We start from the raw sequence: 26,465 nt of genomic DNA on the forward strand, positions 1-26,465 counted from the left end.
TATGAACGCGTCGTACCACAGTCAGATAAAGACGCTATTCACTTCACATATTTGACCTGTCTGATAATCTCAAAAGGAACAGAATAGGCAATCCTTTTCAGGGCCACAGTGAAGTGAATCTGTATTGTAGGATGCTTACAGCCCTAATGGCATAGGATACACAACTTTCTCCTGTTATTTGTTGTTATTATTTTTTCTTTATCACTGTGTACTGTGTTATTATTTTTTCTTTCTCATTGTACTTTGGGTGTTTAGATGTCTTTATTTTTGCAACCCGAGTGTGGTTTACACTGTCAGTGTGTCAGATTTTACTTCTTTTGTTCAAACAATTTTTTCATCACCACCATAATTAACTGTCATCAAGATAATCAACACCATGTTTTCCCCTCTTGTTTCTTTTGATCCTTCCTTTTGTAGTCGGCGCCAGGATCCCTCAACAACAGGCGGTCAGTTTCTTACAAGTACAAGGTCAATAATTGGTAACCATCATTGATATAAAAGCGCCCCCCCCCCCCCTTTCTTTTTTCTTCTGAAAACCGAGTGAATTTTAAGAGTCTAGATAAACCATATCTTACCTACTTTAGTTTGCTTCTAGTTCACCTAAACATAATGCCAGGCTCTTGAGGGGTGGGGGGCACAGGGACAGAAAACTTCTCAAAAGAGGATAGGTGCCCACCAAGCCCTGCTAATGATGTGTGCGTTTCAAAAAAAAAAAAAGATGACAAAACACGATAGAGTATATTAAATATGTACACATTTTATCAAAATACATAATTATCTTATCATTTTCTATTCTTTGAAAACAAATATATTCACAACAAAATAAAATAGAATTCATGGACATAACTTACACAATATTTTCATTATTATATACACTAAAAATATAGTTCATGATGTGTCAAATGTATGACACTTTGACACATTATACATAAAAACTAGAGCATTTATAAATGATTTATATCACGCAATATCTTACTAAACAGGCTCAAAGCGTTTTACAAGGGGTTCATAGCCAACAGCAACTTTTATCATGAAGGATGACATGATGCCTGTTAGGCAATATTACAATTTTTTCCACTAAGGACAACACTGTTAAAGGCCAGGAGGCACTTACACCCGAGTATGGTGAAAGAATGTGAGTAAAGAGCCTTTCCAAGGGCTCAATTCTGTGCCGCGGGACTCAAACTCTGAACCTTATGGTCTGAAGGTGAGTGTCATACCACCTAGCCGCATTATAATTATATATATAATCATAAAATGGCTGCTTACTTGGGGATATTTAATAATGCAACTAAACTAGCTAGAGTAAACTTGCATTTACAGTTTCTCAACCTAGCTTTGTAATAAAAAATTATCTCTTCCCTTCTCTCTCTCAAGCACAAACAGCACACACACACACACATACTCATATAAAAGGTACCTTAAAAACACATATGATGAATTTGTAAACTCTAAAATTCAATGTGCATCAGTATTGTATTGCTAATAGGTTCTAAAAACCTTTAAACGCTCTGTGTAAGTTTTATGCATAGAGATACAATTTATCAATTATATAATTAGTAGACAATGTCAATTAATTGATAATATTGAGAATTAAATTTCTACTACTATAAATAAGTGTCATATTCAATATTTGTAGTATAATTTACTCTCTTTACATGCATTTGGCAAGTCTGAAAAATCATTGTTATACAAAAGACAATAATATACAATGTCCTGCTACATTATTAGTCAAAATCAAATATAATGTTGGTAAGATCTTTCTCAATGGCATCCTTAAAATTATTAATTGAATTAGATTTTTTTGTCTCAAACTTTAGATTATTCCAAATTGTCAGTCCTTTGAATTAGATTATTTTTCCGTATAGATGAATTACATCTTTCAACAAATATCTTAAACTTATCTCCCCTAGTGTTTGTAACATTTATCATTTATTCTTTAAATATAAAAAAATAGCCCTGTAAATGAGCTCTACAAAAATTAACTGAAACTTTTCGATCAACTGTAAAAATGAGTTTTGAAAAATAATGAGATCAGTGTCCGACAGGAAAATGTGTTATTACCTACTATTACTGGAGATATGACTGTCAGTGCTTTACAGTAGAGGGAATACCTAATAAGCAAATCATTCATTTTAGAGATAAGCTCATCAAAAATAAACAATGCTCCAAATAATGCTTCTACTGATGAAGCAATTAAAACAATATCTAACACTAAACACACAATATCTGATTCATACATAATATAAATCAACATAATGACATAAGACATACAAATGAGAAATGATTTGTCCCACAATTCACTGTATGGTCACTGTTATCTTTTCCATTTCGTCAAAGAAGAAACAAAAAAAAAAAGCAAATACAAAAATAAAATCCAGGCAGAAATATAAATCTCAAATCAGAGTGGTCTATGCTGGCTCAGAGAACAAACTCTGCATTTATATGAAACAACAAAGTTTGTTATTTCACTAGAGACATACGCTTTATCTAAGAATGAAATGAGAAAATAAAATGTAACTTTTAAATGCAATTTTGATTGCAATTGTTACATCAGGAGACAAAAAAAAGTAAAAAAAAACTACCCATTAGTTGATAGTTATTTTGGACCTGCTTATTCCTCAGCCATTCATTTATTACATTGACTAATTCAGGGGTGACCTAGCCTTCAGTTACTCATTTTACAATATTGAGTCTGACGAGAACATCTGAGTAAAGAGCCTTTGTCACAAACTCAATTTTGAGCAAACCAAGGAAGAACTCGAATCAGAGTCCTGCAGGTCTGAAGGCCAGTGTCATAAAAGAAGAACGCAAAACTGGAAATATTTATACCAATTCTCAAAGATGGCCAATTAAGCAGAGCGAACTGTACTGTATAAAATTCATATGTCATACATGAAAATTTTCAGCAATGTTCTGCATGAATTTTTATGAATCTTAATTGTGCAGGGGTGCATCTCAAAATATTCACAGACAACCATGACATGCACATACAATTAAAACTTAAAGTTATTAGCTGATCTATAAATCAGCTTGAGGCATTAAAGGACAAAGTCATCTTTTTCCTCTTGAAGTAAGTGGGAGCTGCCTCCATCAACCAATCGGGCTCAACTAAAGTCATATCTCTGTCAACAAAAATAAATAAAACAAAATAAAATTGAGAAATAGTCATAAGAATTTCTTTTCAACTCTATTTCATTCAATACAGTTGTGACAATGGATTTGATCTTGGTATATCAATAAAAGGTTAGGACCTCTAATAGTTCCTGTATTTAGATTATCTTTCAAGCAGCCTACCCGATACAATTGCATGTTTTCACCATCATCACACACTAAGCGGCAAAAATTGAGAGTGACTAGTGTTTATTAAATATGATACATTAACTATCATTTAATGTTTTTTGAGCTCATGATAAATCATTTCGTCTTATTGAATTTGTTCTCCACTCCTCACTTCCGCTTGGAATCAAAATTTTCAAGTTCAATATTCTATGACTCAACAGATACAAATGGAAAAAAAAAATTGAGGTGCTAGTATCGGACCTGGAAAGTAGTCCTGATTATTTTCACATTGGTCACATTTCAAATGTAGATATAATACACTAACCTCATGTAACACTTGGATGTTTTAACTATCTCTGTGTACACCACACAAGCAGGTTTACACCCAAACAGGGCAGAGTTAGGGTGGATGAAAACTTTCGACCGACTACAAAGCTGTAAAAAGAGATTAATTAGCCTTAAGGGATATCAGTTTAGTTAGAAAGATAAATATACAAAATGAACAATATTTCTTCAAATATTACAAAAAGAAAAAAAATTGTTAAAATATTAGCAGCTCGTAAAGTATCTACAATGTACCTATATCTACAAACAATGTCTCACACCTTTAAAATCCCCCTTCCCCTCCCAATGAAAGAAAAAAAAAAAAAAACAAACCAAAAGAAACAAACAAAAAATTAAATAAATAAATAATTGGAAAAAAAAATCCAAGTAAAAAATCCTTTTTGTCACAAACCCATAATGCCCGATATGTAAAATCAATTCCAACAGCCGAGTTAAGAAATGAATGCAGATCTTTTCTCAATATATTGACAGTAGATAGTTGGCCATAAATAAAATAAAAACAAACAAAACTTTTTTAAAAAGGCATAGAATTAATATTCATGAAATATGTAACTGAGGCTACTTACAGCAATATAATCACCTTCCTTTGTGAGTTCTGCAGCATCCATGAAGAATGCAAATGCTAGGCATTTCCTGATGAGAGGGAAAAAACCAAAACAAAAAAAAAACGGTTTTAAATATTTTGTAAGCAACTGAGTAAGATTCAACAGCAAGTGGTGGGAACATGGTTTTAAGAGAGCTATCATGGTTAATAAAAATAATGTGATGTAAAGCTATTTAAGGTATTGCTTCTTAATTGTTTTTATTATTGTCAGAAGAAATTCTTGAGGTTGAAATTCATTAAACATTTCGTTCCTTTTTGAGGTTGTTTTAAAGGATGTATTATAACAATAAATACCAAAATTTATGAGAAGATATGTTTCACTTAAGTAATCAGCAATTTAGAAGTTCATTAACAAGAAATTCCGGAGGAGCCAAAGCAGAAAGTCTTCCGAGAAGAAACCCCCCTCAAACAAGTGTTTATGTCCTTAACTTCTGGAACTCTAAGAGAGGTGGACCACACCTATAAAAAAATACAGTGGAATCTGCCTAAAGTCAATACATCTTATTCGCGCCAAATATTTTATTCTTTCACTATGCCTAAGGTTATTGTAATAGAGGTTTGAATATACCTCATATCTTCATGAAATAAAAACACTCATTTGTGCAATAATTACCTCACAGCAGTGTTGTCACGGCCACATGATGAGAACTTCATTCCTGTCTGTTGACAAATTTCATGAAGTTGCTTGCGGACTTCCAGAGCCTTTTTCATGTTACGGCCACTAACGAAATTTTCTCTGCACCAATGCTGTAAAAAAAAATTAAATGAAGACACTAAGTTTCAAGAATTGCTTAACCTACTAATCTTTCAGAACCATAGGGCATATGGAGCTGGAGGATATCTCAGTTTGTGTTGTATTAAACAGATTGTAACAATTACGTGTTACCCTATGGACAGGACACTTGTGTATTTCAATTATTTTACGCAGGATCAATCTGATACTTAATCATTGGTAAGGGTTCCGAGGGTTGGGAAAAAAGACTTCTCTAGTCCAAATCTTAAGCAGTCCATTGGCTTGAAAAAAAAAATCATATTGTCAAAAGATTTCACAAGAGTACAAAAGAGTGAACCATCAAACAAATTTGTGTTGAAAAAGAAAGAGCGAAGATAAATATTTAGGCTAATTAAACATTTTGCACCAGTTGCTTCAGGTTCCATAAAAAAATAATCATGATAAAATAGTGAAGATATAATAATAATAAAAATAATAATAAAAGTAATAATTAAAGTAATAATAATATAATAAAAATAATAATAATAATAATATTAAAAGTAATAATAAAAGTAATAATAATAATAATAAATAATAACAACAACAACAACAACAACAATAATAATAATAATAATAATAATAATAATAATAATAATAATAATAATAATAATAATAATAATAATAATAATAATAATAATAATAATAATAATAATAATAATAATAATAATAACAATAACAATAAAAATAATACTTTGTTTCCTTGAACACTCTTGAAGGCATGATAAACGTTCAGCATCGTTACATGATCTCCAACACTTGAAAGAAATTTCTCATGAGCTTCCTGAGCTTGTTGACGCTGTTGGTGAAAAAGGAATTTAAAAAAAATATCGTATACTACCATTACTATTATTATCATCATCATTATTATTACTATTATCATTAGTATCATTATCATCATCATCAGCATCCCCATCTTATATTACTTTATTCATCTCATATGGGAGATTTGTGTCTCGGGTCTATTACATGGGAAGACTGGAATATCCCAGGTGTCAGCCACAGTGCAGAGCCGCAAATTGAGCTAGGGCGAGATGACTTGCTCAAGGCCACACAGTGCAACCTGTACTTTTCGGGTACGAAGCAAAGACCGTACAGCTGAGCCATGCTGCCACTTCATCTTATTATTATTATTATCATTATTAAAGTGATCTTCGTTTATAAGCACAGTCCTCCCAGACCATATAACATGTTTAAAACTGTCATTGATCAATTCAAAAGTCATTTAAAATACATTTTTTTCTTTTATGGTTGTTAATTTTAAAAATTTTAAAATTTAGATCAATGTTTTTTCTAGTCACATCATGCTACGATTCCATACCATAAAATTAGGACAAGGGATTAAGAAGCTTGTAATTCATTGTCCTTTCTAACTATTTGTTGAAAGATGTAATTCGTCGAAAAGGAAAAATAATATAATTAAAAAAACTGTGGCAATATGGAATAATCTAAAGTTTGAGACAAATAACTCTAATTCAATTAATATTTGATAAAGAATTTACCAACATAATATTTGATTTTGATGAATACTATAACATGACAATGGATATTATTGCATTTTGTATGTCAATAATTTGAAACTCTCGAATATATAAAGATGGGCAGGCCAACTGAATGTAAATAGAGATAATTATATTACAAATAAATATTGACTATGACACTTATTTATGTATTTGATATTTAATACTCAATATTATCAATTAACATTGAATGTTGTCTATATAATTTTGATAAATTGTATCTTTGCATGAAAGTAATGCACAGCATTTAAAGGTTTTTAGAACCTATAGCTCATAAACGATACGATATGATATTGTCATTATGTGAGATTCCATTTCTCTGCTCGGTCTTGATTATGCTCTGTAGTTAAAAGTGAAGTCGCATAGTTTGATAACTTTAAAAACTTTTTTGATGTTGGTTCGCTTTCATCTCTGTCCTCCTCCTTCTTCACCTCTTCTTCTACTCATCATCCTCCTTCTCTTCCTGCTCTCCTCCTCATCTTTCCTTCTCCCTTTTCTTGTTCTTCTTTTTCTCCTCCTCAAATTATCTGGCATTTGCAAACATTGATTTATTTTAAATGCCCATTAGGTGCATGATCAAATGTTGTCTTTTTGTCTATAAGATATAATATGTGGCAATTCACATCTCGCCTTTCAAATAAATTAAATACCAAAGTAGGAACTGAAGATTTTAAAAAAATAATCAGGATATTTCATGTTAAAACACTAAAAAGGAATTACTTGTAAAATTATAGGAGGGTAAGAAGAAAGAGAAAGACAAAATGGAAAGCAAATTCTATCTACAAGCAGAAGAGAGCTAATTGGAGTGAGAGTTTATAAAAAAATAAGGTACTCACCTTGTTAGCACTGGTCAACAAAACAGGATCCACCGACAAAACAGCGACAATACTCAACATTTCATCTCTGAAATCAAGTATGTAACAACACTATTAAAATTCAATAATACAGCACTTTTTGGCAGAGACTCTAGGTGCTTAAAGAAAATAAATTTTGACAATAATGAATGATACCATTCAACTTTTTGGCAGAGACTCTAGGTGCTTAAAGAAAATAAATTTTGACAATAATGAATGACACCATTCAACCATGTCTAAATATTTCAAAATTGCTCCATTCTTCTCATACAACCAGGTCGTAATACTTGCTACCTTGTTTTCCTCATAACACAAGCAATATAAAAAGGCAACAAAGGGAAAAAAAATAAAGAAGGGAAAGAAAGAAGGGGGGAAGGGGGAGGGAGAAAGAAAGAAAATACCAAAACATGAAATGAATTCAGCCTTTATGACTATGTGAAAATAAAATTCATAATTAATTATTGTATTACACAATAAATGGCAATCAGACAGGCATTCTTATAAAAAGAAAACGAACTTACAAACATCCTAAATCAGTAGCAAGCAGAAGAGCTTTAGAAAATCTCGGATCCAACGGAAAGGCTGCCATACGTTTTCCAGTTACTGTCAGCTAAATAAAAAATGAGAACCAGAAAAAAAGTACTATGAATACAAATTATTCCATGACCATGATTTAGCAAACAAGAGTCATTGCAACTGCAAACACATTATTGCGCAATTCAAGTATCGAGTCCCATTTCTTTAAAATAGCTAAACTCCTAGAAAATAATACTTATGAACAGTCTAATACTCATACCATATCAATCTTGTGTCTTGAAAACTATATTTGTGAATGGCCTCATACGAAAATCAATCTGGTGTCTTGAAAACTAAATCTGACATTTCATTGGCCGAAAATTGGTAATATTTCTACATTTTAAAAAGATTTTCTATGCATTGCAATCAGATTATTGAAAGATACCTGATAAAGATTTTGTTTGAATTGGGGAATTAGTTCAAAATTCTATTAAAAACTTAAGTTTATGTACATTTATTAACAAAATAAAAACTATAAAATCATTTTTTTTTCAGTTTGAAGAAATCTGGAAATAGAACCAATGAATCCTCAGCCACAATTTGGCAGACGAGGAATAACTTATTAACCAATTATTTATTTCGTACAATTCAACTGCACATTTGGATTCTATCAGTCACAACATCTCCATTATAAAGTTTGTCCCAAACTCAACTATGGTGTATTATTTTTACCCCTTTGTTATACTTCAAATAGGTAGTGATATGATTTCAGACGTTTTAGAAGAAATTTGATGGGAAGATTGGGGATTGAGTAAAATTGCCAGTGGTAAATGAATGGAGGTTTCATATAATTTTCCTAGCAGAAGAGAGCGCGCTATTTTTCATTATCTTCCTCACACTCAAGTAAAACATAATCTTTTATATAAATCAATTCCTTTTTTTTCTTGTTCCCTAAGAAGCTTTGTAAAATAGTAAGAAATAACTTGGGGCTCTTCAATTTGCAATATCAGTTAAGCTTTTATCATATGGAAACATTTGTGAAAAATCATGCATACCAGCTCAATCAAAATGAACCCTCACCTTGGGCATATCTGATCCTTCCTCTTTCTCTAAAGCCCCTAACATAATGAGTTGGTCTACAGCAGACTTTATTAACTGGAGAGAAAATGGAGGAAAGGATAAAAATTGTAAATGGCATAGGTTGCAATCTTTAAAACAAGAACAAAACAATTGATAATCATTTTTAGTTTATCTTTGAAGAAAAAATTACTCTATTACAAACATCACTCAACAAAGTATATATAAAAGAATAATTTCAAAGGCCTAAGCTGTCAAACTTTAAACTACATCCATTAAATGATACTTATAATTGCTTGCTACCCTTTAAATAGGACACCAAGTCTATTGTAAGGAAGTTTTCACCACACAGATTCCTTTTCTTGTGAAGTGAGACTTTACCAACTGAGCTATTGATATTCCTCCCATTGCTCAACACGGCTCGTCTTCGTCACTTCAACATTCAAAAAATCCTGTTGCTGGCTTACCAACCAAAGCCATCGTGTTAATTAATTTTTTTCATGGTTTTTCTCAAAAGAGGGGATAAATTTTCATATTAAAAAATAAAGAATTTCCATTTCAAGAAACACGATGCAGTAACTAGATTATCAATAAATGTATTAATTTAGAGGCTGGATCACTTCAGCAGAGGACAGGAGGATATGAATGCTATTTCACAGTGAAAGACTTTCTTGCAGCTTAAATTAACTAGACAATTTCAACAAGTGGAATATCTTTTTGCTAACTTCTGCAGGGTTTTGATTTCCTTATTTTATTGTAAATATTCAAATAATTGGGCAGAGCTTGGGTATAATTGAAAAAAATAAAAAATAAATATATAACAGACCTCAGGTGATGGCTTGTCCATAAAGTCAAATGTCATGACATTGGATACACCCATAGCCATCATTTGGAGAACTACACTTCCAAGGTTACATCTGAATCATAAATAACAGAGAACAGTAAATCAATGGAATGAATGTAGCACCAAATGACTGCATATAAATATAGTATCAGACAGCATTTGACACAGATTGATGTGCAAGTTAAAACATATATATGGTACTGGTCAGGAAATTATCAAGATTCAAAGTTTATTTATTGCCAATATAAAAAAAAAAATCAAACCTTTATTTATAGTGAACAAAATCAACATAATAATATTATTGTAAATAAATGAGAATTTTAAAAATATTTCTTACTGTGGGTGTACTAATTTAAAAAAAGTTAAATTAAGTTTTTAAAAAGTCGACGATGGTGGTGACAACAGCTATGCTCAAGATGATATTGGCAAATAGGGTTATGATGAGGATAATAATGATATCTCAATGCATCAGATAACAAGTCCATTGTAACTTGTGATTTTTATCACGCAGCGATGTAAATGCGCGTTATAAATGTCATGTATTATTATTTTTATCAATGACTTCCAAGACACTATCAATTCCATGGTGTGTCTTATATATGCAGATAATACGAAGGTATTTTTAAAAATATTTTCAGAACCATTAACTTGTTGAGATATTACAAAATGACTTGGTCAACTCATGGCATGGAGTAATACAATATCATTACACTTCCAACCCATTAAAAGTCACTAGAGTAGATTCAGGTCAAACCGGCCGCTACCAGACTCGATGTCTAATTTCCTTTTGTTTCGTTTTGTTTCTCGGTGCATATTTCTACTAACTAATCAGACGTCTCGTGGGACGTTTTTCTCGCTGTTTACATCGAGATATTTCTCACAAAACGTAAGTATCCCGTTCTTTGTTATGGGCTGCAAAGTGTGGAAGGAAGCTGCTATTTAAACGTCTTTTCCGGCACAACCACTGCACTGCATGTTATTTTAGGATTGTTTGAATGTGGTTAGATCATCTGGCAGTGTTCGGGCTTCATTTTAGCCCCATTAGGGGGGGTGGCCGGTTTGACCAAAGAATATTTAAACGATTCTAGTGAAACCGGCCGGGTTGATTAATTTGTTTATTATTATTATAGACGTCTATAATATTATTTGTTGCAATGCTTTCCTTTATTTCTGTAGACCGGTCTATGTTTATCATGATTATTATTATTATAAAATCATATTATGTTCACCATTGTAAAGAAAACTTTACATTATTAGACTAGCCAGTCTATGAAAATGAAGTTCAAATATCTAAATAAAGTTCATGTTTTCATATTGTTACAGGCACTAAGATGCCAAGATCAAAGTATTCTCAAGCGAGTGTGGGTGCTGCACTTGATGCCATCCGCACCAAAAAACTTTCAGTCCACCAGGCCGCAGCGACCTACTCTGTCCCGAGATCAACACTGATGGACAAGATGGCTGGGAAATACCCTGTATCTCATACAGTGTTGGATGCCGAGGAGGAGAAAAAACTAGTTAAGTGGATGGTGGCCTGTGCCAGGGCAGGTGAAGGGAAGGACAGGGAGCAGCTGTGTCTGGAAGTGCAGAGAATACTAAATGCTGAAGGCAGAGAGACCCCCTTCAAAGACAACAAGCCAGGATACTACTGGTACAAGTCATTTATGGAGCGACACAAGGGGGAGGTGCGGGAGAGGAAAGCCATGTCCCTTGGGTGGTTCCACACCATGCGGACATCACTAATGTCAAATGGCATTGACATTACCAAGGTCCCCCCCCCCAACAATGTCTTCAATTGCGACGAGACTGGTCGGACGTTGAGATGGATATCGATGAATTGTGTGGTGTGAATGACAAAGATGAAAGTTTATGTGATTTTTATGGAAGTGATAGGGATCTGGATGGATGGATGGATTGGGTGCAAGTGTTGGAGGTGGTACCACAGAGGATGTACTGGTAGAGAGAGAGAGAGAGAAGATACTGGGGATAAGTGAGGAGGAGATCAGTGTTTTCACGTTTGTGTATAAATTGTGCAAGTGACATGTTATTCTATTGTGTTATGATTATGTACCCTATTAATTGTTTTGAATAAATTAATTTTGACGTTCTCTGTTGAAAATGAACATAAACGGGTTTATTTAACTATCTAGACGTCTAGATCTAGTCTAGCTACTTATGAAAATATATGGCAGTCGTCTTGGGGGAAGGAAACATTCTGCCAATTTATGGAAAGAGTCCTTCAAAGTCCTTGGAATGCTGGAATCGAACCCTAAATTGACCAATGACCGGCAGATATTTTACCAACTGAGCCTTTGGATCTGTTTTAACCGTTTATGAACTGAAAACTATTAAAAAAACAAAAGGAAACCGTGTTTTTCAACATCCGTGAAGGGTGGCCGGTTTGCCCAAGATGGGTGGCCGGTTGGACCTTAAAGTTTCATAAGTGGCAAGTAGTACCAAAATGTCACCAATAACATTTTGCATGGAGAATATGGATAAGACTGCTAAGGGTGCAAAATCGGCTGGTTCACCTGAAACCGGCCACTTGAGCTTTACATTTTACGACATCACTATACAGCATTGGTCATATTTCTGGCCAGCAGTCTTCCATTCTCTGAGAGGACCACGGATAAGACTTGTGTGGCCGGTAAGCCTGAATCTACTCTATATCTACACTCACAATAACTGCACACATTAACCATGATCAGAAGTCCAACCAAGAGAGTTACTAGAAACTGTGTTGTGAATGAACGTTAAGTGATTGGATTAGACTGATTGGAATAAGCTCCTTTGCTTTTGTTTGTTTGTTTTTAAGGGTTTTACAGCGCCAGTAAAAAGAAGAAAATGGGAGAGTAAAAATATTATAAATTTACAATCAAAGGATCCAAGAAAAAGTAAGACAAAGGGGAATTGGTTCAAATAGGGAACAAATGTAGATTTAAAGAGCAAACCATCAATGTACTTAGTTTAAGAACACCTTAAAGTCTAATCCAGACATCAGCATAGGATCGCACTAAGAGGAAAACTCTAAAATGTTTACAGAATACATAACTTACAATGCATAACAGATGATTTAAAAGGGAAAAAATATCATCTCCCAAAACTATAACTATACATTTGACTCCTAGTCAAGGACTCCAGCGAGGGATGGGACAAAACTAAGTAATCCCATTCCAAGACAAAAACAGACAGCAACTTGGAAAACAGATACAAGGGGATAGAAGACACAGCGTGACCACCTGCCCACCATGGCAGGTCAAAAGACCCCGCCCAGCCCTTTGCTTTTGTGATCTATAAATGGAATAAAAAGAGTCACTGAATGCTTGCCAAATGGAATTGCCATTAATAACTATGCAAATCTCTCCATACTGCTTTTATATAAATGTGATTTAACTAAACAAAATTTACAAGATGATGAAAACAATAAGTACGCATACCATATCATAAAATGAATTTCAAAAGTGCAATATCACATAAAAAAAAATAAAAGGGGAGACAAATGTAAGAAAAGTGTAAGATGGGGAGGAGGAAGAAAAGTCCCCAAAAAGATGTAAGATTATATTTCGACGGCCCCTATCACTATCATCATCATCATTATTATCATTCTTACTCTTTTCTAATTATCATTACAATAATTATGATTATTATACATAGATATGATCACCATCATCAACATTGTCATTCCGATTAAAATAAAGCAAGAGCATAAAGCAAATGAATGCAGATTTAGGCAACATTGCAAAATATACACATATCTGGTTTAAAAGTCTGAAATAAAATAAATGCTATAAGATAAGAACACGGTAAAGTCAAATCCCTTACCTCTGTATTTCAGGAATGGTGTTTGGCGTTCTGTTGTTAAATTCTTTCTCTGTGTAGAGACAGTAACACATACCAGGTCCTTCCCTGCCAGCTCTACCCATCCTTTGTAGAGTTTGAGCTTTTGATGTCGTCACAACTTTAAGGAGTTCAAAGCCAGTGTGAGGATTGTATAATCTGCAAAGGACAAGGAAATTATAAAAACACAGAGAAAACATGAAAATTGTAATTTCATAATTTTAAATGTCAATATGGATAGATAATTCAAATTACTAACCAATGTATAAATTGGAGATACTATTAATGCACATTTGGCATCAGCTCTCTTCAAGATATCTACATCTACTCACCTGTCATCGACATATTGAGATTTCTTATTTATCTTTCTCTATTTCTTCCCCTATTCTATTTTTCCTGTAAGCACTGCTTCTTTTCCTGTCAATACAACAGACATCCCATATATCCATTCTGATCCCCTTAAAAATAGTTAGCTTCCGTCTAATCTGAATAAATACTTGCTTATTTCTTGCTTGGAAGGATAAAGTTATATTCAATCAAGACTCAGATATATTCATGCTGTTTTATAAGAAACACAAGAATAAAATTTTCAACTGATACCACCCAAAAGACAATACTTGACCTTTGGAATAAATAAATTATATAAAATATTAGGTCAACATTCTTCTCTAATGAGCAATTTCCACTTCAACATTAATTATCAGAGCCAACAACGAAATATGGGAATTAACAAGAAGTTGATTTAGACCGACTGAGGCCTTACAAAATTTCTAAGTGAAATCTGGCTTTTAAAGCCTTTGATTTTCATTTTACTTATTTTTTCATTATACAGGTAGAAAAATAATTAGCAATTAAAAACAAACAGAAACTCACTTTGCTTTCACCATGCCAGTGTCAATAACATATTTAATTCCATGTATTGTAATGGACGTCTCTGCTATATTTGTAGCAACGATTACTTTTCTGCACCCCTGGTAGATTAAAAAATAATAAAGAACTTATAAGTGTTGGGAAGACAAGAAAAACTCACTTCAGCATATCATCAACATAAATTTTTTATCTAAAATTATGATGATACATATATATCTGAATCCTTTATCTGGATGTATTAAAGATAATCTTATAAAAGACAAAATTTTCTCAGCTATTTTAGGCTATACAGTTGGATGTTAAAGTCAATCAGAGGTTGTGTTTAAAAAAAATATTGTATCAAAAGATAATACATTCTCTGTGTATAATAGACTTGTAATTAAACACTAAAAAAATTGATTGAAACTCTTCCATATATTAAATGTAGAATGTGGATCTGTGTTGTAAAATATATAGAAAATGTAAACGTGAAAATTTCCTAGCAGAGAGAATGTTATTGAGCAGCTAGAAGGCAGGCCTATTCTTTTTTACCTTTGGAGTTTTATTAAAGACTTTAGCCTGCTCCTCTGAATTAAGAGCTGAGTACAGTGGAAGCACAATCATTTCTGGAACATCTTTAATATTTCTGGCCAAGTCTCGAATTGAGTTGACTGCCATCTCTATCTCATCCTGACCCGTGAGAAATATCAGTACGTCTTCACTAGAAAATATAAAAGAATGGCAAAAATTCCTGAACAAGGTGAAAATAGTACCATATTAAAGTAGATAATAGATGGAAATTATTTTGTTTAAAATTGTACAATATTTGCAAAACCTTCAAGTGATATCAGCTCTATGTAAAAGGAAAAAGAAGGGGGAGGCAAAAAAATTATAGATCTAGAGTTTATAAGCACATACAACACGGCTTAAAGAAAATGAGGCTAGTTCAGACAGAGAATAGAAGAAAATTCCATTAAAAAAATAATTCAGTTACAGACACAGGATGCTCACTCACAGTGGCATACAAAAAGTGTTTACAACACACTTATACTAATCAAAACAAAACAATAATTTGCCTAGACAGAAAAAAAAAATTCTCAACGTAGCATTCACCTGACAAAAGTTAATAGGACAGACAGTGAAAGCCATTTAGAAGCGAAGAAGAGATACAGAGAGATTGTAGATTCATCTAAAGCTTATCTTTCTCCATATGCCACAAGTGGGGATGAGAAATAGTTGGTCGTACTTGTAATAGGAATAGTAAAATAATATTGACGCCGTGCAGCCCAAAATATTAGAGCATTGGGACATTCTTAACCTAATAAATCATTTTGCACATGAAACCAACCTTCAGTCACTGTTTTACCTTAGCTTAGTACTGATTGATAAATATATACTCAACTTTAACAAATCTAAAAAGAATGAGAAGTACAGTGAAAACTCACTATACCACCCCTTGTTATAGAGTAAAATATGCTTATTGCCTTGTAATAATGAGCATTGAGGCAATTAAGGTCACAATAAATTTATTCACTACAACGCCAAGATTTCCAAGATCCCAAATGAACGCCCCCCCCCCCCCCCCCAAAAAAAAAAAAAAAAAGAGAACCCCAAAAAACCCCCAACAAAACAACAAACAAACCAAAAAAACAAAAAAACAAAAAATACTTGAGCTTTTTATATTCACTAAATTTTCCCAAACCAACGACAAAACTTAACATGTAGGACAAGACATGACACCTGTAAAGTCCTATACTAATATTTTTCTTCAATGTTGTTATTAGCCAGGTAATAAGTTTACACCTGAGTACAGTATTGAGCCTTTTTCATGAACTCAACTTTACACCATGCACAGCGGATCTTGAACCAGGGACGTCACGAGACCATAAAGCTGCACAAAGCAAATAAACTAGTAACAGGTAAGATTCCAAAGTGGGATAAAATAACAATGACACATGAATGTTTCCAGCTTACCCAGATGGGGCTTCTTTGTGTATCTGGAACAAAGTTACTAGTGAGGCATACACATAGTCACTTTGAGGCTGTGCAGCATACATCACCTAAAAATATAAAAGTATAATCAGTATAACCTCCCTCTCTCTCTCTCTCCGCCTCCATGTCTCTCTCCCCACCCCAGCCTTTAAAATATCTTAAATAAATTTAATTAAATAAAAAAATAAAAAGAACCTTACGGTGCTTTCAATAATTCCATGCCATTTAAAAATGCCAAGTCAGAAATAAAGATTGAAAACTTAAAATTGTAGTAAGGAAATTGCAGCCATATATTGTGACTTTCAGATAGAAAGAACAACCACTTAATTGGGATCACTTTGATTTCTAATCATTTATTTGATTGATCAGATGCAACTAAAGCTATAACAACAGACAAGCCTAACATGAATGACACAAATCTCATAAAACTATGAGCTGTCTAATTCTAATTCACAATTAATTAAAAATTTGTTGGTATTCCCCATCTTTACTATAAACAAACCTCTTCACTTCTACTTCAATAATAATTAAGTGATATAGAAAACGAGATGCAAAGAATAAACAAAACACACTACCTGTTCAACTGTTTTTTATCGTTTTAATATCACAAAGTTAGCAATTAGTTGTGTGATAATGCTTGCTCAATAGAGTGGGATTAATCTATCAAGTTTTATTGTTTCAGACTTCAATGCGATGCCTCTAGAAAAGTGGGTGCATCTCACTTATGGATGAACTTCTTAAAACAAAATTAAGAATGAGGGAATTAAAACATTACCTGAACAGGATGCTGTCTTCCTTCTAAGTACAACACTTGAGCTTTGTTGAAATATTCAGAAAAATGATCTACATCCATGGTTGCTGACATGACAATGATTTTTAACAACTTTTTTCCTATCTTTAACCTCCTCCTCTGAGCTGTCTTGACTATTCCAAACAAAACATCAGTGTGAACGGTCCTTTCATGAGCTTCATCTAAAATGATGATGCTGTAACGACTAAGATTCCTGTCCATCATGGCCTCTCTCAATAACATCCCATCTGTCATAAATTTGATTTTTGTAGCAGCTGATGTAACATCTTCAAAACGAACATTGTAACCAACCTGGTGAAAACAATATCACAAGAGAAGAAAAATGAGCATGTAATGTAAACAGATTTCAACACATAGAGGCAAATTTTAACAAAGTTGAATGCTGTACAATGTAGTCTTGGAATTAGCCCAGTAGCACGCTTATGGCGATGCAAAAACCAGGTATTGGTTAAAAGTTTCTTGTCATAGTAATAAGTAACTTTACAGGAAGAAAATATTTGACAATATCGAACATTTGCAGCTATAATGCCATAACATCATTAGGCGAAATTTTTTGTTCATTTTTCGATTTGACATTTTTGGGTGAAACTAGAATGGGTTAAAACATAGTTTTCAACTGGGTATAACCTTACCAGAGATCCAATTTCACAACATCTCTCCTGTGCAACTCTCTTGGAGACTGATATGGCTGCTACTCTTCTGGGCTGGAACAATATTGTTAAAAAAGTCGAAAGGTTTATTGGAAATATTTGAACTAGACATTTATAAAGAGAGAAATAATAGACCTTATATGACAAAATACACGTTAAATGAGACAAATTTGATAAATCAAGTTTTACACCCTGCTAAGATCTCATTGCAAAGCATAATCATTTTCATCACAACATTCAGATATATATATTTTGGATTAGAGATCTTGTCAGATTGCAAACAAAGCCATGATTTCAAGACATGAAATTTAATTAATGGATTACAAAAGATATGCTATGAGTATCTATTGAAGGAGAGTTTTTCAGTGAAGTGCCCTAGATAATACAAAAAAATACTGTTGCACTAAATGCTTTATTTAATTCTCAAACCAATGGCAACATAATTCACAGAAAATCAAGACTAATCACTTGCTCAGTATCTTTTTTTTTTTTCTTGTAAACTTTTACAGACTCAATCTATAATCATTAGAGTGAAAAGAACATGTTGGGTCAATGCAAGAACAGCTCTTCCCCCCCCCCCCCTCCCCCCCCCACCATCCCTTTTGTCCCTGAGCTAGGACAAAGTGACTTGCTGAAGGTTACCAGGTTACGAAATGAATATTAAATCAATAAGTCATGCTGCTTTAATAGAACATATAAGTGTTCATACAATGAAAGACTGGTTTTCTATTTCCATATAACCATATTTTGGTTAAAGGTTATAGACTAAAAATCAGAAGTAAATCAACAGATGTGGCATATAACAACCATTGTCTAATATTATTGAGATGTATTTCTCATATCATATAAGTGAAAGTTCACAGACATGCACATTTCTTTTTAAAAATAGAATCTGTGTTAACACTAATCGAGAAACAGTTCTTTTTGATCAGTTAAGCACATTGGATTATCAAGAGTTTGTTCACAAGATACAAAGAGCAAAAATTGTCAAAGTTGTGAAATGCTGTTGTGTAATCAATATTTTTAGATAAACACTTTTTTGTATAATTGCATATCACTGAATTGAAATGACAATGATTTCAAACAACGGTAAAAGGAAATTGTATGCAATAATCAACTAACCTGTGTGATGGCAATCATTGCCCCTTGATTCAATCCAGTTTCAAAAATGTACTGATATGAATAGTAAGAATAAACAAACAATTAAAACATAATTTGCTCTGAAATAAAAAATGTTGTCTCTCCGTATAATTGGTTAATATAATGGTTTTAAAAATATGTACAAAATCAATAAAAAACATAATTTAGACAGAACAATTAATGTGTTTTATACGATTAATATTTAATGGAGGCTGAAATAGATGGCAAATATAAAGCAAAATTATACTACTCATAAACATACATGGTCATATATCCTAATCTCTTAGATTGATAATGTCCTTATGTGACCAGCAATAATCAAGAAAACAATTTAAAACAACATAAATTCTATTAACTTGAACCTAAGATGACATGATGCAGAAGCCTTAAATTGTCTCTCTGAGCATCGATGACATAGAGCAATAAGAATAACAACAAAACTAAAAGCATCTAAACGTTGGCTCCATCATAGGAAGTTACCCCCAAACTTACCTGTGGTATTTGCGTGGTTTTCCCACTTCCTGTTTCCCCAATAACAATGACGGATGGCAAGCGTCTTAGCTCTGCCACCAATCTTTGCCTTGCTGCATAGATTGGTAAGGCCTGTCTTTCCGACTTAAGCTCGTCAAAGGTTTTGGGTCTACTAACAGGTGATGAGTGGTTTCCATTTGATCCTGATAATGTGGAGTTAGATAAAATAAAATGAGATATGATTAAAGGTGAATATCTGTTAAAGGAAGCAAAGTAAACCAATATTAAAATTTCAAAAGTTGTTCATTACATCAAGCTAAACAGGTAATTTTTGCAGTCTAATAAAGAACAGAACGGTTGACTCTTGAATATTTTCTATTGATGCATATTTGTTATTGATTAACTTATTTAATGTTGTCTACTAAGCTGAGGGTTTATGGCACTGCATATGATTTATCCAAGAGAGATATTTGAAATATTCCTAATTTAAATGTTTGTCTCGACTCATGCTATAATTTCATTATATCTTAATAATTTATGGCAATGCAAAAAATCTCTCCAAATAATATTTGCCTACCTCTCCACTTAAAAAATTAAAAGTGTAATAATTTGTGGGGAAAAGTGTAATCAAACAAATACTTGTCAATAGAAGAAATGGGATGACTTGATATTTCACATTGACAAAGGTAAAATTACTCAAAGATTCAACCATGGACGTGCTCCAAAACTATTCACAGAGATGCACTCTCTAACTAATACCTTTTTACCTCTTTGGAATCGATGGCCCACTAGTAAACTGGAACACAACTCTTTAAAAAAATCATGAAGACAATGAATTCCTGATAGATGGCAGTCTTGATATAAACTGTCCTCAATATGGCTATGTGGTCTTGTGGTATGACACTCGCTTTCCGATCGGAAGGCCTGGGATCAAGCCTTGCTCAGCGCATAGTTGAGCCCTTGGAAAAGGTTTTTCACTCACTTTCTTTCACCATACTCAGGTGTAAAATGAGTACCTGGCTGTTAACAGTGTTGTAATATCGCCTAACATGCGTCATGTCCCGTCCTACATGTTAAGTGTAACCGTTGGCCAGGAACCCCTTGTAAAGCACCTTGAGCATGTTTAGTGGATATTGTGCTATATAAATGCTCTAGTATTAATATCCTTTTTAAAAATTGAAATAAAATATACATTGGTATACATTGTCATTTAATCACATCAGAAAATTGCCAAACTATCAACCAGAAAAGTATAGTTTTTTGAGATTTTGCATAGTAGCATAATCAGGTTGTTTTTTTTTGGTGATGTTATTACAATTGCAGACAAAGCTCTTCTTTAATCAAAACATTGACTCCATTGGTTTCATTTTGTTTGGGTTACTTCTATCGTAATATAGGCTTCCCGATACTTTCCAAAAACAACATAAACACTTTTAAAATGTTCATTGTCATTTTATTTATTTCACAAAAATCAATGTTTATCTATTAAGGATCATACTTTCTATCACAACATTGATGTTTTCTGAGTCTTACCAATCAACCCATTTTTTTCTCTCAGGTTTTCAAGCAACTCAGGTACTGCAAATCTTTTTTGTTGTTATAGCTTTTAAGCTCTTTACTCATTCTATGCTACCCAAACCAGATATATAGTTATATATTAATGAACATAGCATTTACTCGGTTGACATAAACAAAGAAAAATTGACATGAAAATCTTTATTAAATGTTGATTATTGCAAACATACTTAAGAAGCAAAACTTCTTGCAAATCTAGATGTATAATTTTTTTTTTATTAAAGTGTCTTAATTAAGAGATAGGACATTAGAGAATAACAAATCCTCAGGAAATATAAAAATAAATAATAGAGAAAAAGAATCGTGTCTATCATTAAAAATAATCACAACTCATTAATTTTGATAAATAAATCACAGTTATCTGCTTGCTAGAAAAATACCTGGAGAAAATTCCCATTTCTTTTTCTTGAAAGGTGGTTCTGAGTCAGGATTACCCATGATGCCAAAGATGATTTGAAGGATTGGACTAATTCTGAAAAACCAAAACGAAGTAGACATTCATTAGTTAATTGTTTAGTAGTGAACTAAACATTAAAAATGCATCATTGTGAGAGCTGCTTGAAAACATTATGACCGGAACATGAAAAATGGCATCTCTACACAAAACCTTCCAAATAGTTATAGATGTATGCCATTAACGAAACAAGCTTGAGTGCCGTGAATGTATCCTGCTTACTAGACTACATTCAGCGCACCATGAATGTAACCTGGCCGGCAACATTCAGGGCACCGTGAACGGCGCCACTGCATTGCCTCAATCATCTAAAACTCCTTATTCCTCGAGAAATAACAAAATAATTATGCATTCCACCCTCCTTCCTGTAAAAAAACAAAAAAACAAAACAAAAAAAAACAAACTACAAAAAATTCCAGTGTTATAAATCAGTTTCTGGAAAGATTACATTACTTGCAGGAACCAGTTCATTACACTTGGCCACAGATCTGCTTTTAATTAGGCCCAAGCGGTATTGGTTTTTCTCAGCACAGAGAAATTACAGGTAGTGAAAACTCTGGGTTAATATTATTGGTTCTGGGAATTCCCGAAATTACTTGGCTTTCAACCGACAGGTTTATGAGAAACACTCCCTACAATCACACCACTATGTACGCAACTATTTTTCTGTCATCATCTCGATCCTGATATCGCAATTACTGGTCTCCACACCACTCTGTACTACGTTTGTGCAGTGTGCAGCCTCCATTCTCCATCAGTTCAACCAGATTATTAACTAATACAGACAAATGAAATTACTTTCCCAAATCTTACTAATTAGTCCAGTTTATGAAAAAGTGTCAATTAAAAAAGCATTTTATTTGTCTCAATCATTGGTTGACATGTGCCCCAGGGCATGGCATTGGTAAAGGAGCAAAGTCCTTGCTGTCGTCTTGCTTAGTTTACACAGACTGAGTTGCCATCTTGACTGTTCTTGATAAATAACAGTTCTGAAGTGATAGTGGTGGCAGAGGAACTTGCTTTGTGTCCTAGGGAAGCTTACAAGTGTCCAGATAATAAATTTGTGAAATTTATTTTAATCACTGGATTGTATTTTGAAAAAAACTAAATTAAAACATTTTTTCTTCCTTTCTTCGGGTTGACAATCTTCTTCTACACTCTTCATCTGTCACAGTGATATCGGGTTTAAATTACTAAAATATTTCTTTTTTAATTGAGCTTTTATATAGTGCAATATCCACTAAATGTGCTCAAGGTGCTTTACAAGGGGTCCCTGGTCAACAGCAACATTTAACATGTAGGACGAGACATGACGCCTGTTATGCGATATTACAATTTTTCAGACAAAGGCAATGCTGTTAACGGCCAGGTTCTCATTTTACACCTGAGTATGGTGAGAGAATGTGAGGAAAGAGCCTTTTCCAAGGACTCAACTATGAGCCGAGCGAGGCTCGAACCCAGGACCTTTCGATCTGAAAGAGAGTGTCATACCACTAGACCACATAGCCGCACAGGTATACTGCAAAGGTATAATGTTTTGTTTTGTTTTTTTTATCACTAAAATGGCATGTTTAAAAATGATATATGGCAACATTTTATAAAAATTGGCTACAATTTGGTCCCAGTCGCCATCTTGCTTTGTTTCTTGGGCAGTTCTGGAGTCAGTACTACTGCAAATGTGGGTTTGTTCTGTATTTGCAGTAGAAGCCTTGGAGCCTAGAGCTTTATTGTATAGAAATAGAGGATTGGGCCCAAAATATATAAACTACATTATTATTATAAATATATTTTTTTTTCTAATTTAGTATTTTAAAAAATTGATTATTATTAATTTTTTAAATTATTATTTTAAAAAATTATTACTATTATTATTATTTCGCATTTCATTGACGATGACGATGTACCTGTTGCTGTGCAGTGATGGTGGTGTTGATGTGGTGGTTGTGATTGTAGTGGTGGTGTTGATGATGTAGTAGTGATAGTGATGATGACTATAAAGATTATGATGATGATGTAATAGTGGTGGCAGTTGCTGTAGTTTTGATAATGATGTAGTAGCTGTGGTACAGGTAGTGATGACGATGATGTGATGGTTGGGGTTGTGATGATGATGAAGAGGAAGATGATGATGTAAAGGTGGTGGTGGTTGCTATAGTTTTTATAGCGATGTGGAGGTTGCTGTGGTAGTAGTAGTAATGATGATGTAGTGGTGGCTGTAATAGTAGAGGTAGTTTATTGATGGTAACTTCTATTATTTGCAGGAGCACTGAGCAATGGCGAGAGTGTGTGTGAGAGAGAGAGAGAGAGAGAGAGAGAGAGAGAGAGAGAGAGAGAGAGAAAGAGAGAGAGAGAGATATTCCTGGAACTTTATAAAATATATTTAACTAACTGTAAATAATACAATAAACGGGGATGGAACTATTCTCATTAAAGTAATCTGACTAATAAGCTGATAGATTTCAAGATGTTAATGAATGATCAAGTTGGAGAGGTGGGGAAAGGGAAATTTTCATAGATTAGATTGGGGTAACAAAAACAAAACAAAACACAATCTTGTCAAGTTTCAGACTTGAAGGAAAAGTTGAAATGTTCAATCATCCCTTCTTTTCTTTCCTTCTCAAACTAACACACTCACATTTAACTTCAAGCCATTTGACAGCACGCCATTTTGACAGAAAATACAGTGTTGTGTTCAGTAAGGGGACAAAGACTAAATTTCAGAGACTGGAGAGCACTTCTACTACAGCGAATAGCAATTCCACCATGAAATCACTAAACTAATCACAGTAGTACTAATACGAATAAAATAAGTACCTCGTTAAATAGCGATTCCACCATGAAATCACTAAACTAATCGCAGTAGTACTAATGCAAATAGAATAAGTACCTCGTTAAGGTAAACCAGAAGATTTTTTTTCTTGTTCTTCTATTTCTTTCTTTTTTTTTTTTTGACAATCTTCTTCTTTATCAGCCAGTGGTATCGGTTTTTATAAAACACAAAAAACATGGCACGTTTAAAAATGATAAATGAACATGGCTATCATAAGCTATAGCCTATTTTTGGTTGCTAGAAATTGAGCTTTTTTTGAGCTTTTATATAGTGTAATATCCACTAAACATGCTCAAAGTGCTATACAAGGGGTCCCTGGTCAACAGCAACATTTAACATGTAGGACGGACATGACGCCTGTTAGGCGCTATTACAATTTTTAGGACAATGCCAATGCTGTTAACGGTCAGGTAATCATTTTACACCTGAATACAGTGAGAGAATGTGAGTAAAGAGTCTTTTCCAAGGACTCAACTATGTGCCAAGCGCGAGGCTCGAACCCAGGACCTTCCAATCCGAAAGCGAGTGTCATACCACTACCACAAGACCACATAGAAATAATTCAGGTACAGAAAAAAAATGGCTAACATTTAGCCTTGGAATACTTTAAATCATCTGGCCACAGTCTGTGTAGTGTAAACAAAGCAAGAAGTCAACAGGGACTTCTCTCCTTTACCAGTGCCAGTGCCCTCACACAAACCATCTGGCCATGGTCTCTATGTAAACAAAGCAAGATGACGGCAGGGGCCTCATTCCCTTACCAATGCCCAGGGCTCTGAAGAGTGACTGAACGTTGACTTAAGATGAAAAATATGGTGTTGACCGTGCCATTCTCATTCCATTCATTCATTCATCACAACGACTTTTTTTTACTTTGCTACTTTGACACACTGACTGCTACGCTCAATAAAACTTTCTGAATATCTAAGTCTAAGCAAAAACAGCACAGATAAATAGCCCACCATCTATGAGAAGGATGAATATCTTTTAAAATTCTGCTTTTTGTAATATTTTCATGGTTACAAAACTCAACATGCATGCATGCATCTTTTCTTTCTCGTACGAGAAATCGAAACGAAAACACTTTGGTTTTCTTTCCCTACGAATAAAAGAGTTCTTTCAAGAAAGGGAGAGGCTAGGGAGACCACATTCATGGTCTAGGTTTCTTATCCAAATCGACCAGTCGAACTTTTATCAGTTTCATTTCCATTTTTTGTTAAATTTTTAAAAAATGAACTTTTCTATAGCGCAATATCCACTTAACGTGCTCAAATCGCTTTACAAGGGGTCATAGGCCAACAGCAACATTTAACATGTAGGACGGGACATGACGCCTATTAGGCGATATTACAATTTTTTCGGACAGAGACAACGCTGTTAACGGCCAGGTACTCATTTTACACCTGAGTATGGTGAGAGAATGTGAGTTAAGAGTCTTTTCCAGGGAGTGTGGATCAATTTTGTACCCACAATTGAGAGTCCAACGTTACCATAACCTGAGTGGAGAGAGAGAGAGAGAGAGTGAGAGAGAGAGAGAGAGAGAGAGAGAGAGAGAGAGAGAGAGAGGGGAGAGAGAGAGAGAGAGAGAGAGAGGATTCCAGGTTTGTTCAGACAGTTTGCTTCACAAAGGCGGCAAAGGGGGGGGGGGGGGGGGGGGGGGAGTAATGTTCCATTTTGACTTATGTATTTAGGTTGTTTGAAAGGGTTTTACGCCCTTGCAAGACATTTGGGGTTCGGGCCCGTAAAAGGGAAGTAAAAGGAATAGTCAAAATTCTAGATTTACCAGTAAAAGCACACAAAGGTTACAGTCACATTCCCATAAAAATTTGAGAACTTTGATTTTACACATTTATTGCTATTCCCATTCCATGAGAAAGTCTTCAGACATTGTTTAATGTATCTTACAGAGTAAATTGTGAATATTCCATTCTGATTGCTTTTAGATGTTTTTAGAGTATCTAATAAAATAATTAGAGGAAAATCTCATTGTTACATTATGTTCTTCCATTCTTCTTATATTCTGAATTGTATTCATGTTACTAAAA

General features: G+C 33.7%; 1 protein-coding gene across 2 annotated transcripts; it reads right to left on the reverse strand.

Moving 5' to 3' along the window:
• Positions 1-737: 737 nt before the first annotated feature.
• On the reverse strand, positions 738-25,520 carry LOC144964919 (ATP-dependent RNA helicase DHX33-like). Of its 2 annotated transcripts, none has more exons than XM_078899709.1 (19): positions 25,182-25,520; positions 21,517-21,608; positions 19,583-19,764; positions 19,073-19,123; positions 17,933-18,004; positions 17,265-17,591; positions 16,472-16,557; positions 15,050-15,218; positions 14,522-14,619; positions 13,634-13,807; positions 9,794-9,884; positions 8,971-9,045; positions 7,896-7,984; positions 7,357-7,423; positions 5,695-5,799; positions 4,845-4,978; positions 4,194-4,260; positions 3,608-3,717; positions 738-3,125 (listed from the first exon to the last, which is right to left on the reverse strand). In XM_078899709.1, exons 2-19 carry the CDS (start codon positions 21,572-21,574, stop codon positions 3,029-3,031), a joined length of 2,052 nt encoding a protein of 683 aa, XP_078755835.1. In that variant the 5' UTR covers positions 21,575-21,608; positions 25,182-25,520; the 3' UTR covers positions 738-3,028. The 2 variants fall into 2 exon arrangements, with proteins under 2 accessions (XP_078755835.1, XP_078755834.1); XM_078899708.1 differs by having other exon boundaries at positions 25,383-25,514.
• Between the last annotated feature and the right edge of the window lie 945 nt (positions 25,521-26,465).

This window comes from Berghia stephanieae, chromosome 2, assembly GCF_034508935.2.
Source record: "Berghia stephanieae isolate SIO BIC M18660-M18661 chromosome 2, UCSD_Bste_1.3, whole genome shotgun sequence".
NCBI classification, from domain to species: Eukaryota; Metazoa; Mollusca; class Gastropoda; order Nudibranchia; family Aeolidiidae; genus Berghia; species Berghia stephanieae.